Below are 17,248 nucleotides of genomic sequence, written 5' to 3'. Positions count from 1 at the left end.
GGCATATCATCTACAATCTTTACAGTATAGTCTAATCCAATTTTGCTTCTCAGTAGGAATTATAAGCAGGTGGTATCACTTACTGTTACAGAAGGACATAAAGTGTCCTCATATTCATCTCTAGATTACATAATTCCAAATGTAGAGTTGCTCTAGTTATTCTATATTTCCTCTTAAATGAAAATACTTATGATTTTTATATTTCTTAATTCATTCCCCATTAAAATTTCCTGTCTGCTTATTTGTTTAGGCTTTTTGAAAAGTCAGTATTAGTAATTGTATTTTTAAAGATACAAAAAAAAAACTGAAAATTAAGAAACATAAGAGGAAGTTTGGTTTAGAGGATTGGATTTGTTTTGCTTTCTAACATGCAGAATGATGCATTGCTTTGTTTCATCCTTACCCCAGATAAAAAGTGTAGTGAAGAATAGTTTTTTAGAAAAATAGTGAGAATTCATAAATACTCCTGTAAACTTTGTGCCTATATGAGTAAATGAATTATTTTTCAAATTTATATTTCACTTGCATTAAGTAGCAGAAGGAACTTTTGATGCAGATTTCAGAGGTCCTAAAAAGGACTCATAAAAAATAAAAAGGACTCATCAATCTAAAAAATCTCATAAATTAAAAAAATCTATTAATTTCAACACATTTCTGATCAATAATAAAGACATATTATATTGAAGATTATGTCATATCTGAATGTTTACCTATTCTATCAATTCTCTCTGGAAAGCTCTCCCTAAACACCACAACATAACCCGTCTTTCCTCATTTATATCCTTTTTGTTTTAATTTTCAGATTAAATTATCATTTTTTGAAACATACATTTTAATAAATTCTCGTATTTGTAATAGGTCAGCTTTTTGTTTTTTTAACATACAATATAACAGCAGATCATCATTTATTAACAGCAGATCATCCTCGTGGGCCAAGTGGTCGACCCAGACATCCAGGACACAGTCACATGTTCCGCGCAGCCTCTAAGCCTCTGGCTCTGACACCAGCAGGGTGAGCACATTGCCCTCGCGCATGGGGCCTTTCACGTTTCCCATCAGTGAGCGGCTCCTGTCCTTCATGAATTCTATGCACACCTGTGTGCACTGTCCCTGCGAACCGGTCCTGCGCAGCACCTTGGTGACCCTGGCGATGATGGGCTGTACACAGCTCGTGTCTGTGATGGCCTGGCAGCGGTTGGGTGGAGAGCTAGGCTAGCTTTTTGATATGTGCCTTCCCAATAGAAAATCTACTCCAAGAAGGGAGGATATGCCTATTTTGTTCAGTGTTAGAGCACCAGTTTCTAGTACAAGAATTTTATATTGTAAGTCATCAGTGTATAGTTCTCTAATACATTGAATTAAATCATGTTAACAAAAATAAGAGCAAAAAATAAAATTATTTTCAGTAATATGAGTTGGAGGATTATGTTTCTTCTATTTCTTTCCTTAAAGAAAATGATTAAATTCATATGCACCACAACTAAATTAAATATATATTTTAAAACCTCTTTTGTACAAGTAAAAGTTTTGAGTTTTGAGTTGGAATGTCTCTTTTTAAAAAAATTTCAAGTGATTGAGAGTAAAAATTTATTGTAGTAACATATTCCTGAATTTTACTACATCATGAAAACTGTGACATTGAAGTCTTGTAAAGGATAAGAGGATACTTTTCCTAATTTATTTATCATTCTAACAATAATTTTGCACCTGCATCTGAAGTAAAACTATAGGAGGACATGATATTTGAGAACCAATTGGGAAAGAAGATATTTTAACCATAATTGTACACAATTAAAAGCAATAAATTCTGTCCCCTATTTATTTCAATTTTAATAGTTGATAATGCCAGTGGTGAATTTTTTAAAGATTAAAGTTCATATTTTTCCTTTCAATGTAGAAACAAAACAGCCTTTTGCTGTGTTAGTCACCTGGCATTTGACTATTCTTGGCAGTAAATATTACTTGACTATGAAAAGAAGAATGAATGAATGAGTGAGGTTAATACAGGAATAGTGGAAGCATTTACTATCTGTATTTTTTTAAAATTGGCAGTTTCTTCCATACTTCCCTGTTACCTGGTATTTTCTCAAAATAAGGAAATATGGAAATAATATGCAAATCCAGCCCAATAAATGAACCAAAACTGCCAGTATCCACATCCTCCTAGAGTCCCTCCCTTTGAATCAGGGCTACTCTTATATTATGGGTTGAATTATGTTTTCCACCCCCCAGTTCAAATGTTAATGTTTTAACCCCCAGTATCTCAGAATGTGTCTTTATTTGGAGATAAGATCTTTACAGAGATAATTAAGTTAAAATGTGATCATTAGGGTGGGTTCTAATCCCATATGACTAGTGTCCTTTTAAAATGGGGAAATTTGAAGGAAAGATACACACTAGAAGAATGAAAGCAGAGATCTACAAGCCAAGGGACTCCAAAGATTGCCAAAAACTACCAGAAGCAGAGAACAGATTCTTCCCGCTGCCCTCAAGAGGAAGCAACCCAGCCAAGTTTATCAACCCACAGAGCCGTAAGATCTTATTAAAAAATTGTTTTAGGTCACTAAGTTTTTAAGTGTTTGTTATGTAGCAATAGATAAGTGGGATACTACAGTTCTTCAGTTATTTTTGAGTTTTGGTGATTCTCAAAGTGTTCTCACCAGATCAGCAGCATGTATATCACCAAGAACTTTTTAAAAATGCAAATTCTCAGGCCTGAATCATAAAATTCAGGGCTAATTCTCCACAGTTTATGTTTAAACAGACCAAAGGTGATTCTGATGCATATGCCAGTTTGAGAAGCACTTTAAATGCTTTCTCAATAAATCCTCTCTACACTTTAACTTTATGGAGACTAACTGCAGGCAAGAAATAGACTTTAACGTGGCCTACAGGTACTTGTCTCAGCTGCCCAGTACCTGCCTTTCAGTGCCCCCCACTGCTAAATCTTGCCATGAGTCAAATGCTCCAGCCGTGGGCTTCCTTCAGCCCGTTTCCTACATGTTCTGCTCCCCACAAGTCCATGCAAAAGCCACTGCCTCCTCTGAATTTCTTTTCATTTTTATTTTCCACTCTTCTTATTAACCTTTATATCTCAGCTAAACTTTACTTCCTCATGGGAGACTTTGCTGAGTTTCTTGACTAGGCCAACTTTCCTGTTAATAGGACTTCAGTGTGCTATGTACCTGTTTTGTAAATCATGCCACAGTTGAAACTGTACACGTGTTTGTGTAATCATTTAACATTATGCCTCTCCCCACAATAGACTGTAAACTCTATTAGAGTAGGAATATTATTAGTGAAACAGTGTGCAAGATGAAGATTAGGAAACTCATTTTTCAATAGAGTGTAATATTTGTGTAAACTCTTGTTAGGACACTTTGTACGGGCATATATAATTAGCCAGTAATCTTATTTAATACAGCTTTGGAAATGACAGTGATAAGGTTAGTCTGCAAGTTTTAGTTTAAAGCAAAATTTATTTTTGTCTCTATTTTATGCTTGTCACACCTTTTCCAAAAGCAATGAAACCTGTTCAAACATGGAATGTATTTTGAACCTTCAAGCTGACATCTTTCTAATTACAAAGTAACAATATTTTACAAGAAGGGTGCTTTAAAAATTTTTGAGGAGGGTTCTTCCTGTTTTCCTCTAAGAGTTTTATAGGATCCAGTCTTATATTTAGGTCTTTAATCCATTTTGAGTTTAATTTTGTGTATGATGTAAGAGAATATCCTAGACTCATTCTTTTACATGCAGCTGTCCAGTTTTCCCAGCACCACTTATTGAAGAGACTGTTTTTTCTCCATTGTATATTCTTGCCTTCTTTGTCATTGATTAATTGACCATAGGTGTGTGGGGGTTTTTTTTCCCCTCTGGCTTTCTATCTTGTTCCATTGATGTATAAGTCTGTATTTGTACAAGTACCATACTGTTTTAATTACTGGAGCTTTATAGTATAGTCTGAAGTCAGGGCTCTTGATTCTTCCAGCTTTGTTTTTCTTTCTCCAGATTGCTTTGGCTATTCGAGGTTTTTGTGTTTCCAAACAAATTTTAAGATTTTTGCTTTAGAACCACAAAAAACGCCATTGGCAATTTGATAGGGATCACATTGAATCTCCGTATTGCCATAAATTGCAGCAATATATCTTTTTGAATCCTCCCTCCTATAGTAATTAAAATAAAAACAAAAATAAACAAATGGGACCAAATTAAACTTAAAGCTTTTGAACAGCAAAGGAAACCATAAACAACAACAAAAAAGATAACCCTCAGAATGGGAGAAAATATTTGCAAATGATGAAATTGACTAGGAATTAATCTCCAAAACATACAAACAGCTCATGCAGCTCAATATCAAAAAAAACACAACCCAATCAAAAAAATGGGCAGAAGATCTAAATAGACATTTCTCCAGAGAAGATGTACAGATGGCCAAAAAGCCCATGAAAAGATGCTCAACATCACTAATTATTAGAGAAATGCAAATCAAAACTACAATGAGTTATCACCTCACGGCAGTCAGAATGGCTGTCATCAAAAAGTCTACAAACAATAAATGCTGGAGAGGGTGTGGAGAAAAGAGAACCCTCTTGTACTGTTGGTGGGAATGTAAATTGATACAGCCACTATGGAGAACAGTATGGAGGTTTCTTAGAAAACTAAAAATAGTTTTAGTGTTCATTGCAGCACTATTTACAATAGCCAAGACATGGAGCTACCTAAATGTCCATCGATGGATGAATGGATAAAGAAGGTGTGGTACATATACACAATGGAATATTACTCGGCCATAAAAATGAATGAAAGTGGGTCATTTATAGAGATGTGGATGGACCTAGAGAGTGTCATACAGAGTGAAGTAAGTCAGAAAGAGAAAAACATATATTGTATATTAACACATATATGTGGAATCTAGAAAAATGGTATAGATGATCTTATCTGCAAAACAGAATTAGACACAGACATAGAGAACAAAGGTACGGATACCAAGGGGGAAAGTGGGGTTGGGAGGAATTGGGATATTGGGGTTGACATATATACACTATTGATACTATGTATAAAAGTGATAACGAATGAGAACATATTGTATAGTACAGGGAATTTTACTTTGTAGTACTTTATAGTACAGGGAATGTACTATAGTACTTTACTTTATAGTACTTTATAGTACAGGGAATGCACTGCTGTGACCTAAATAGGAAGGAAATCCAACAAAGAGGGGATATACGTATATGTATGGCTGATTCAATTTGTTGTACAGTAGAAACTAACACAACATTGTAAAGCAACTATACTCTGATAAAGATTAATTTTAAAAAATGCGTACAGACTTTTAGCTATAAGATGAATAAGATCGGAGCAGCTAATGTATAACATGGTGACTATAGTTGATAATGCTGTATTGTATAAGTGAAATTTGCAAAGAGAGGAGAATTTGAATGTACTCATCAAAAAAAAAAAGAAGATAAATATGTGAGGTGATGGATGTGAGGAATGGAGAAAGAAGATGTGGTATATTACTCAGCCATAAAAAAGAATGAAATAATACCATTTGCAGCAAAATGGATGGACCTAGAGATTATCATACTAAGTGAAGTAAATCAGACAAAGATAAACATCATATGGTATCACTTACAGGTGGAATCTAAAAAATGATACAAATGAACTTATTTACAAAACAGAAACAGACTCATAGAGTTAGAAAACAAACTTATGGTTACCAAAGGGGAAAGGTGGGGTGGGAGGATAAATTAGGATGTTGGGATTAACCAACACTACTAAGTATAAATTATATAATCAACAAGGGCCTACTGTATAGCACAGAGAACTCTACTCAATACTCTGTAATAACCTATATGGGAAAAGAATCTGAAAAAGAATAGATATATGTACATGTATAACTGAATCACTTTGCTGTACACCTGAAACTAACACAATATTGTAAATCAACTATACTCCAATATAAAATAAAAATTTAAAAATATATATGGAAGGCAAAATAGGAAATAAAAAAAGCTTAGAGATTTATCCATATTGATTTACCCATACAGATATATTTCTTCTCATTCTTTTTAATGGCTGCATAGTTCTACACTGTATGGCATAACTTATTAAATTGATTCCTTATAGATGGATTAAATAATATTTGAGGATTTTTATTTAATAATAACTACATTTGCATGCTTTATGCTTTATACACAAATTTTATAATTATGTTAAGATAATTATATAGCACATATTTGAGTAACAATTATTTTCAGGGGTTATTTTCAACATTTTTAATAATTGGTATGCTATAGACAACAAGAAATCAGAATGGACACCTGACGTCATGTCCCAGCAAGTCCAAGAGGACACGCTATACCAAGCATGGATTTTTCTTCCCAGATTGCAGCTTCAGGGTGGTCTGCCCATTCAGGGGAGGGGTCAAAGTGACATGCTGAAACAGAGTCTTGAGAAGGATGTGCTCAGAACAGTGACAATATTTGTTCACACTGGCCATTGGTAGCCCTTCAGCCCAGTTCTGTGAACTTCAGGAGTGAGTTAAGACAAGAACACATTTCCTGCCATGAAAGAGGTTAGTTCCTCAGCCACACATAACTCCTTAGGAGGAGTTAGACTCTAGTTGGTCAGCCTCTGCCAGAAAAAAGTAGACACAGTATGTGGGCATAGAATAGTAGTCCCTAACCCCCTAAAATTGGTCTGCAATAGAGCAGATCCTCAACAAATTGTTTAATGAATACACAATATTTCTAAGAAATATACTCAAATTTCAGACATTATGGGGAGAAATTTGTTTTGTAAGAAATGTATATGTACTCAAAAACTAATTTTTGTTTATAATAGAGGCATTTTTTGAAGAAAGTTTTAAAAATACAAATCTATTTCTCTCTAATCACATGTTTTTTCTTAATATTCATCACTTTGGTTTACTTAACTCCATTTGATACCTATTGTTGGTGTGGACAAATATAAGATGACAATGTCTTCCTCAAAACCAAACATTCAGAGATAGATGATGAAGGGGAGGAAAAGGTATAGGTTGATAATGCTTTGACACAAAGCATCCCTGTTTGATAGTATAGTAAAAGCACAATTCCTGCAGATGGGCCATTCTTGTTACTTGTTTTGATAGTTTAAAAAGACTCAACCATATAATGTATGTTCTACTTAAGATTAAGCAGGTTTAGTTTCAGCATAAGATACATTTCTTTAGCTATACTTATCAAGCCAACTAAGGTTTATGAATTCCACCAAGAAAGCAAGGTTTTGGGAGGTAGGAAGTAAACTGTGATCTCAAGTCTTATTCCTTGAGATTCTGAGGGTGTGAGGAAGCACAGGAAGAAGAGCCTGATATAGAAAGACATTTTACCAATTATTTTTTTCTTGTTCTCTACAATCATATATTTAATATCATTTATTTGTTGGCAAAACATTGCTTAGAAACTTGTTCTAAAATAATGAAAGGTAACTTACAATTATGCACACACTGTAACAATGTGAAATGTAATTAGAAGAAGAAAGCAAAAGAAAAAAGTTTAGGAAAAGAAGATGAAGTCTGGAATGTTTGATACATAAGTTACATAATACAGGGTGATCTGTACTTAATAACAATGGGTCACAAAGGGAATAAAGAACTACGTAACATCCAACATGACAAAGAAAATCAAACTATAAGAATGAAAATGTCCATAATTTTGCTAGAAAATAGTAACTAGTCCTGATATTTAGATCAAGGTGATGTTATTTTTACTATAAGATTCTGTGCTGTGAAATGTTATGCTTTGCCCATTACTAGCTGTGATATTTTTCCTGAATGACTAAATAAATGAACCAACAATAAGTACTGAGAATGAAATTAATTTCATTAATTTCTAATTAAATGTTATATTTTAAATGGACATGTAACTCATCTTTGATATTTAGTAAACTTATTTTGTAGCGATACTTTGATTATTCAAATGAAATAAGTTAAAGTTATTTACTTTTATCAAATTATAATAATTGTAAAAGTCTTGTATTGGTTTAAATTCATGTTATAAAATAGTCATGCTTTATGTTTGAAGTTCTATGATAATCTATGGTATATGACGTTCCGGGGGGAGAATAGGGTATGATGTTTAATCAGATTTGCCCTTAGTCATTGGCCTCAATAAACCAGAATGATTCCTAATTTCCCAGTTATTTTCAGAGTCATAAAAAATACAAATATATTGAGGAACAGTCATCAGGCCCTAGTCATTTTCAGATATGATACCTCAGGGATGAAAGCCCAGTTACTAACATGAGCTCATTTTTATACTATGGTTGAAATAGTCAGACATCTGCATAGCACATATCATGTTTTTAATATACTTTCATTCATCTGCTTGATTTTATTTTTCCTCCCCTGATAGATTTCCCAGTTGTTTGTTGATTTGTCTTTTTTGTACTCATTTCCTAAAGTGGTCTTGTTTAAATTATACTGTCCCCTTAATGCCATAATATTATAATTATCTTCATTAACTCAATCTCTCTGTCAACTTGCTTGTGTTTATGAAGTTCGGCTACTAAAAACCCATTTACTAACAGTGAGTTTCAACTGTGCCTAGGAACAACTGGTTATTTCTCAGAATGTAAGCTCTTTGGTTTTATTCAGGATGAAGAAAATTAAATGGAACAAGAAAAACTTTGTCCATGTAGCATTTTGCCTTTTGTCACTATTTCTTTTATTTTTTACATTGTTTAGTCTGCAAACTAATAAACCTATAGTTATATACTATTTACTTTGGGTAATATCTTAAAGTTAGATTTAAGTTCCTCAAGAAATGACCTCCTCTACATTTATTTATTCACTCAAGATTTATTGACTGCAAATCACCTGTCAAAACTATGTTAAGTGCTTTGAGAACTACAAATAAGCTGTGAGTTTCAAATAAAAGTGGCTTCAGGGTACTTTTAAACAGTGGATAAATAAGAGAATTTAAGAAAAGGTATGATTTTATATTTTTGCATTCTTGAAGAATCTAATACTGTAAATACTTTTACATTTCTTACAAACTGTTCTTTATTTTAAAAAATTCAATTTTCTTAACTGCATAAATTTAGATGAAGGGTATTTACATTCTATCAATAATTCCAGCAAAGTAAGGATGAAATCTTCTATAGCTGGAGTGACATTGAATTTAGTGTCTAAATGAGTACGGTTTGAGACTGAAAAGAACATTATTAATAATTTTGCCAAAAGCGGGCTTGAATTGGGCTGCTCACGGCAAATCTGTACTTGTAGTCTGTATAAGTAGAGTATTTTCAGAGCAGGAATAGGGATTTTTAATTAGATTTGTCTGATTCTAACCAACACAAGACATACAGCAAAAGAGATACATAAAAACAAACAACAGTGAGGACAAAATTATGTAGCTTTCATTTTGAAGTAAGTCAGGTGAAGGAGAGAAACAGAATAAAAGCCATTTTATAGAACTTAGAAGGAATGAAGTCATATCTTGTCCTGGAGGATTCTAGGTACCACAGCCCACTTCCTATTTTTGCTGTCATTAAAATGGAAAGCTTGGATTTCTGTGACTCATGGACCTCTTTCAGTCATCAATTATTCACCAGAAAATGATGGTTATTCCTCTTTTGTTTATAGATTGTTTGTAAATCTCTTGATCCTAGAATGTCTGTCAAATGTTCAGATTTCTCGGTGTTAATTCCATGAAAACTTTTTTGGCATGGGATTTTTGTGTGTGTGTGTGTGGTACGTGGGCCTCTCACTGTTGTGGCCTCTCCCGTTGCGGAGCACAGGCTCCGGACGCGCAGGCTCAGTGGCCATGTCTCATGAGCCCAGCCGCTCTGCGGCATGTGGGATCTTCCCAGACCAGGGCACGAACCCGTGTCCCCTGCATTGGCAGGCGGACTTTCAACCACTGTGCCACCAGGGAAGCCCCCATGAAAACTTTTTTGTCTTCCTCCTCACCAAGGGATGAAATGGCTTCCTTCCAGCTCTCATGGCCAAGGGAAAACGCTTCCTAAACCACTCTGCCACACCCTATCCCACATCATAGCACAAGCTCTATTTTATTTTCTGAAGTCATATTGTATTTTCTCCTTGGTAATAACTAGTAGATAAATTGATATTATTGATTTAATTTGATGTTTGTTTATTGATTCTTTTGTTTCTCTAAAATGTAAGCTATATGAGGGCTGGGGTTTTATCTGTCATTACTTTGTCCCTAGTGACTAGGAGAATGCCTGGAATAATAGGTGCTCAACAAATATTTGTAGGTTTAATAAAATATTTGTTTCTAAACTGAAACAAAAGTTCACCAACTCAGTTGGTTTTGGAAAATTTTGTAAAACAAAGATTTTGACCAGAATACAGATGGGAAACAGGAGCCAAAGTTACTTTTACCAATCAAATATGTCATAGCTAGAAAATACTGGAGCATTAAAACTGGCCAGTAATGTACTTGTTTTAAAAGAAAAAAATGAAATATAACAGATACATCTGTAAGTTAGGCAATTTTAATAACTATTAAAACTATTTAATAAAGCACACTTGCTGTTTGTGAAAATCTGAAAATAGTGTATATATATATATATATATATATATATATAAAATGCTGATTTCTGAATGAGAACAAACAAAATTAAATGTAAATCTTAATTTACATAAATGACAAACATTATTAGGATTAAGGTGTTTTGATAGATAGTCCCACCCAAATATACTATGTATGTATGTATCTCATTAAATATATTTTATAAATATTGAGATGAGTTTCACCAGCACTAATTTTAGACACACTGCATGTCTTTCTTCAGTCATGCATGTCATATGTTAGACATGCAATATAACTAAATTCTAGAAAGTCAGAGTAAAGAACACAGAGGTGTATAAGGCTTATTAATGTGAACACAATGCTAGCAGGCATTCTCAACATACATTGATATCGTGCATTTATGCCTCAGCATCAGAATTATAAAAGTTATGTTTAATAGCATATCATCTTCTATCTTTATTCCATGCCTTACTGTTTGTACAGCATTATGATTCTCACATAATATCATATCATTTCTTATTTTATTTTGACAGAAAGAACTAAAGCGATGAGATGATTCCCCATACAAGACATCATGAGTAAAGCAATGTATCCTTCAAATCAAATATTGTCTAACATTTAGTCTCTTCATAGTGAGTTTAAAGTTGGTATTTATAACTTTGTCTGTCTTCCAAAAATGGTTTTATTTTATTCATTGATCATAAGAGGAAAATAAAAACAAAAAAGAAAGTATAAAGGAATACCTAACACCATATATAAAAATAAACTCAAAATGGATTAAAGACCTAAATGTAAGACCAGACACTATAAAACTCCTAGAGGAAAACATAGATGGAACACTCTTTGACATAAATCATAGCACTGTTTTTTTGATCTATCTCCTAAAACAAAGGAAATAAAAGCAAAAATAAACAAAGGGGACCTAATTAAACGTAAAAGCTTTTGCACATCAAAGGAAACCATCAACAAAGTGAAAAGACAACCTACTGAATGGGAGGAAAATATTTGCAAATGGTATGACTGATAAGGGGTTAACATCCAACATATATAAACAGCTCATAGAACTCAACATCAAAAAACCAAACAACCTGATTAAAAGAGGGGCAGAAGAACTGAATAAACATTTTTCCAAAGAGGAAATGCAGATGGCCAACAGGAACACGAAAAGATGCTCAACATCGCTAATCATCAGGGAAATGTAAATCAGAACCTCAATGAGATATCACCTCACACTTGTCAGAATGGCTGTCATCAAAAAGAACACAAATAACAAATGTCAGTGATGATGTGGAGAAAGGCAAACCCTCGTACACTGTTGGTGGGAATGTAAATTGGTGCAGCCACTGTGGAAAACGGTATGGAGGTTTCTCAAAAAACTAAAAATAGAACTACCACAGGACATAGCAATTCCACTCCTGGGTATATATCTGAAGAAGACACAAAAACTCAAATTCTAAAAGATATAGGCACCCTAGTGTTCATAGCAGCATTATTTACAATTGCCAAGATATGGAAGCAACCTAAGCAACCATCAATAGATGGGTGGATAAAGACATGGTATATATACTACTCAGCCATAAAAAAGGATGAAATTTTGCATTTGCAGCCACATGGATGGACTTAGAGGACATTATGCTAAGTGAAATAAGTCAGACAGAGAAAGACAAATACTGTATGATATTACTTGTATGTGAAATCTAAAAAATACAACAAACCAGTGAATATAATAAAACAAAGCTGACTCACAGATATAGACAACAAACTAGTGGTTACCAGTGGGGAGAAGCAAGGTGGGAGGGGCAATATAGGGGTAGGGGAGTAAGAGGTACTGACTACTAAATAAGCTACAAAGGTATTTTGTACAACGTGGGTATTATAGTAAATATTTTATAATAAGTAAAATGGAGTATAATCTTTAAAAATTTTGAATCACTATAAGGTATACCTGTAAATTACATAATACTGTATATCAACTATACTTTAATAAAAAATAAAAATAAATATTTTTTTACAGTCAAACCAACAGTAAAAAAAAAAGGTGTAAAGGAATAGCACATGTGAACTTTACATTCTGTTAACAACATTATGCATTTTTATTATTGTTATCCTCTGAAATATTAAGCTGAAATTAAAAATTTACATAAAAGTGAATAATTTTAACATTTTCAGAAAAGTATCAATATTTCTGAATACTAATCCTGAAGGAAGCTTTCCCTTCCTCATGCAAAACAGCCTTCATAGTTGTTTACAACCATAAACACTTTACTCATTACTTTTTCATAACTAGTTTTCTCATCTATAAAGTGGGACTAGCAATATCTCTTGGCCCTAGAGATTGGTTTGGGTTTGTATAGGGTATAACTCAAGGATCTTTAGATCTTTTGCTGGGAAAATTAGAATACCAATGCTTTCTTTTCTTCTAGACTTAGTGGAATATAAATATGAGAATTGGAAATGTCCAAATAATACATGAATTTGAAACCATGGGGGAAGTGCATAGAGCTTCAGAACAGACAGGGACTAGATAGGCTCTGCTTGTCTTCTCGCCAGCAGTGTGGGATTTACTCCCATTCCTGTAAGTTAGGTTTCCAGAAACTATGTCCTTTGCTGAAGTGTCCATGGTCCTGTGATCTTACCGCTGCTGTCCTAAGTACTGCTCTGCTCTATCCTTTTGAACTTAACCCCACCTCCTTCCCTGATACTTTTCCCCTTCAACACAAGCATACTGTGTAGTTGGCACTGCTATTATGTAGATTACTGTCAATCTTTTCTGAGAGATCAGGCTGGAATACAATTTTCATGCCATGTTCTCTATAAAATCTAAAATTGTGTGTATCAGAGAATTTAATGAGAATCCAAACTCCCTTATGACGATTTTCACTAAATTCATAAATCTTTGTTATTTTTAACTCTTAAATATAAAAACAAAATTGACTAGCTTCTAATTATGTGACAGTCTGGGACAGAATTAAAAGCAGAGTCTCTGCCAACAAGCATGTCTTCCTTCATTCCACCATCATTTGCTGTTTGGAATCAAAGTTGGCCAAAAGCATGACCATGCATCCTCTTGAGAGAGACAAAGGAGACTGGTAAATGAATGAAAGGTGAGATTAGGCTTTAAATTTGAGTTTCTTTCATATTGTAACCATAGCTCAGGAAAAGAAGTAAAGGTCACTGCTCGAGTTCCCAATTCAAGGTAAGCATCTTCCCCACAGAGTTGGAAGTGCTTTGGGTAATATCAGATCCCTTTCCAATCCCCAAGCCTACTATCTCCAGCCGTGAACTAAAAACACAGAGTGCAAATAACACAGAAAGAGAAGACAGAAAAGAGAGTTCCAGGTTGCCACGGGGCCCTGCTCTGTTTACATCTGGAATGAAATTCCCATCGCTAGAGGCACTTCTCTGAATCGAGGTGAAATAATTATCTCCAGAAAATTGCTATTAAAATATACAAATGGTTCAGCCCTCATTAACACACTATCACAGTTTACATTATCAAATTTAAAAAAATGGTGCTCTCAGCGTTCTGCAAATAAAAGAAAAAAATGTCTGTATTGCTTGAGGAAATTGAAAATATCCCAAACACGGTGCTGCATGGAAATGGAAGGTCTACAAAGGACTCCACGGTGAAGGCTGACCTTCTGAGGGTTGTGATTGAAGTTTGAGGAACGAAGGTGCCTGAGGTAGGCAGACTTCAGTGAGTCTGCATGCAATTCTGATTTGTTTCCCTACAGTTTCACCTGGGGTTGTTTCTGACACAGTGATGCTTAGGATGTGCCAGGATGTATAAAATGTCTCCTTCTGTATTTAAGGGGCTTGAGGAAGGAGATTAGATCTGCAGACTTTACTATGCTGTGAAACTGCTACATTAATTTTGAAATTTTCTGACAGCATAGTTGGCTAAACCTTGAAATAAGCTTTCAGAAAACATTACAAAATATGCTTTTTTCCAAAAGTTTCATTTTATTAAAAAATCAGAAACGACTCTATTTATAGGTCTTCCTGAAGGCAACAGATAAGATTAACAACATTTCAAGATTCTTTCTCTCTTTAAAATGATTTCATTAGATTTTGTAAACTTGAAGATATACATATATATTCTGTGTGTGTGTGTGTGTGTGTGTGTGTGTGTGTGTGTGTGTATATCAATGTAAAATAAACTAAGAATATCTGCTTAAAAGAATTCTTTGCAATCATCTAAATCTGAGGTTAAAGTTTAAGAACAGCCCAGGCATTTCTTTGGACCAGTAGAATCATAATCATTATAAAAATCCATCCCAGTTGAAATTTTGTTTCAACGTGTAATGCAGTAATATACCCAGACTATTTGAAGGTGTCTAAGAGAGATTGGATGAATTTATATTTTTCATTTTAACCTACCTGAGTTGGAGAATCTCTGGTAATTAGAGCAATTACCGAGCTTGTGCCTTTGAGGTCATTCTTCACAGGTGACAGTGGAAGAAACAGTACATTATATCGCATTTACCTAATTATGCTGGGTGTCAATTATACAGACTATTAAAATACAATTTTTATACTTGGGGTTCTTTATCTATTTATTTCCTGCCTTTTCATTCTCTTTCTTATTTAGAGATATAATAATAATGCTGGGGCTATGGCTAAAGTCATATTTTACTGTTTTCATTTCCTTTTGATCTTGAATTGTTTACAATATGATTAAATAAAAATCAACAATTTGTATCAATGTTATCATCACAACCCTTTAATTATGTGAGATTCCACATGAATTATTTAATGCTGAGATAAGAATGTTAAATATTGTACCAGGGCGGGAGAGTGCACATTTTGAGGAGATAAATATTTCTATACCTCTCAAATTCCTAAATTTTAAAGCTTTTCCTGATTCTCTTTTTCCCCTGTGTGAATAATTATGTAAAAATATGGTTAAATTCTAGATTCAAGTATAACATACAGCATTTAGGATTTCTAGGTCATAATCCCATTATTAAATGTTTCCACTGCAATAGAAAGGATTTACGTCACAATCCAAGTCTACATGAAGAAATTATAACTAAGTAGCCACTAGTGTCTGGTCCTAAACTCTCCAGTTACCCATTTGATAAGATATTAATTAATGCTTTAAGAGTTGAACAACTAATGCTTTTGGATGAAAACAAAAAATTAGCATCAACACTACACTGAACCAAAGAGTTTATTTTGAGGAAATGACAAAGAGATTCTACAAATTATTTGAAAAAGTCATACTGTTCACAGTAACATAGTGAATGAGAAAAATAAACAAGTTTCAGAGATACATGTGCCTTTTCTCTTTTTTTTTTTAGGTCCTTTAAATGGATATTACCATGTTAGCAAAAAAAAAAAATTTTTTTTTTTGTAAAGTATACAATCAAGAAAAAGTCTGGCTATGGGCAAACATAATACCTGGGTATCTCCCATTTTATTATTTGTGCTGAATTATCTTCTTACTGTGCCAAAACATACTAATACAATAAGGTTAAATTTAAGCAGTGATTATACGTACAACTTTGTCAGTTTTAATACTTAAAGACCAATCTCCAGAGTAACTGGCAATTCAACATGCACCTGTTGAAAATAGCTACAGTGGAGCTGTCATAGTCCATTCCAGCTGCTATAACAAAAATACCATAGACTCAAACAATAAATTCTGGAGTCTGGGAAGTCCAAGATCAAGGTGTAGGCAGATTCAGTGTCTGGTGGAGGCCCACTTCCTGGTTCATAGATGGCCATCTTCCCCCTGAGTTCTCATTTGGCAGAAAGGGCAAGGGAGCACTCTGGGGCCTCTTTCATAAGGATACTAACCCATTCATAGGGCTTTATCCTTATGACTTAATTACCCCCCAAAGTCTTCACCTCCTAACACTATCACATTGGGGTTTAGGTTTCAACATATGAATTTAGGGGGAAGAGAAAGATTCAGCCTATAGCAGGAGCTGTCTACCTGGTGGTGCTACTTGTTACTACCTGTGCTATTTGTTACATCTTACCTTACCTCCTATTGTCAGATCAGAATCGTGTATCTCCTTAAGAATATTTGACATTGATTTTTTTAAAGATTTTGTTAATTTGCAAATTAATCAATATATTATACCATTACCAGGATTATCTGATATTCAGTTATCTAAACTGAAAATGGTAAATGAGTCTAACTTAGTTCTTCTCACCTATGACAATTTAAACTGTAAACTACAATGAATCTCATTTCATAAAGGCAGAGAAGTCACCCTAATATTCTAAAAATTAGTGTAGTTGTAAGATGTCAGCATTTTGATCTCTGTTCACCAGTGGGACCAGGCTCATCTGATCTGTGTCTTGCAGATAAATTTAATTAAAGAGTTTGATATGTTGTGATTAAGTGATGTGCACTCTTAAGACTAGATGAAGTATAGCGCTAAAATTATTTTATAAGTGGAGAAGGTTAACAAAAATGTAGGAAATTAAAGAACATTATGTTCTAAAACTCTTTTCAAAATCATAGGTTTGATATTTAAATAGGGAAAGTTAGGGACAGGTTGGAAGGTCATTTAATTAAGAGACCTCAGGGATGCTCATATATTTCTCACTTTAAGTATTGAATAACTTGAGACAATCATAGGCTTTATTTGAAATCATTCCACATATTTTTTATGAATGAAAATGAAATAATATCATGACACATCAATTAATTCCTGCCATATTTAGAGCATTGAAGAATGCCACACAAC

At 33.8% G+C, this 17,248-nt stretch overlaps 1 protein-coding gene across 1 annotated transcript; it reads right to left on the bottom strand.

Moving 5' to 3' along the window:
• Nucleotides 1-984: 984 nt before the first annotated feature.
• On the bottom strand, nt 985-15,026 carry LOC307186093 (small ribosomal subunit protein eS28-like; the record flags this gene model as incomplete). The annotated part of the gene is made up of 2 exons (XM_079920777.1): nt 985-1,185; nt 14,925-15,026. 2 exons carry the CDS (start codon nt 15,024-15,026, stop codon nt 985-987), a joined length of 303 nt encoding a protein of 100 aa, XP_079776903.1.
• Nucleotides 15,027-17,248: the final 2,222 nt, after the last annotated feature.

Source organism: Stenella coeruleoalba (genome assembly GCF_951394435.1).
Source record: "Stenella coeruleoalba genome assembly, chromosome: 4".
NCBI lineage: Eukaryota > Metazoa > Chordata > Mammalia > Artiodactyla > Delphinidae > Stenella > Stenella coeruleoalba.
This window is presented reverse-complemented; position numbering and strand designations above follow the sequence as displayed.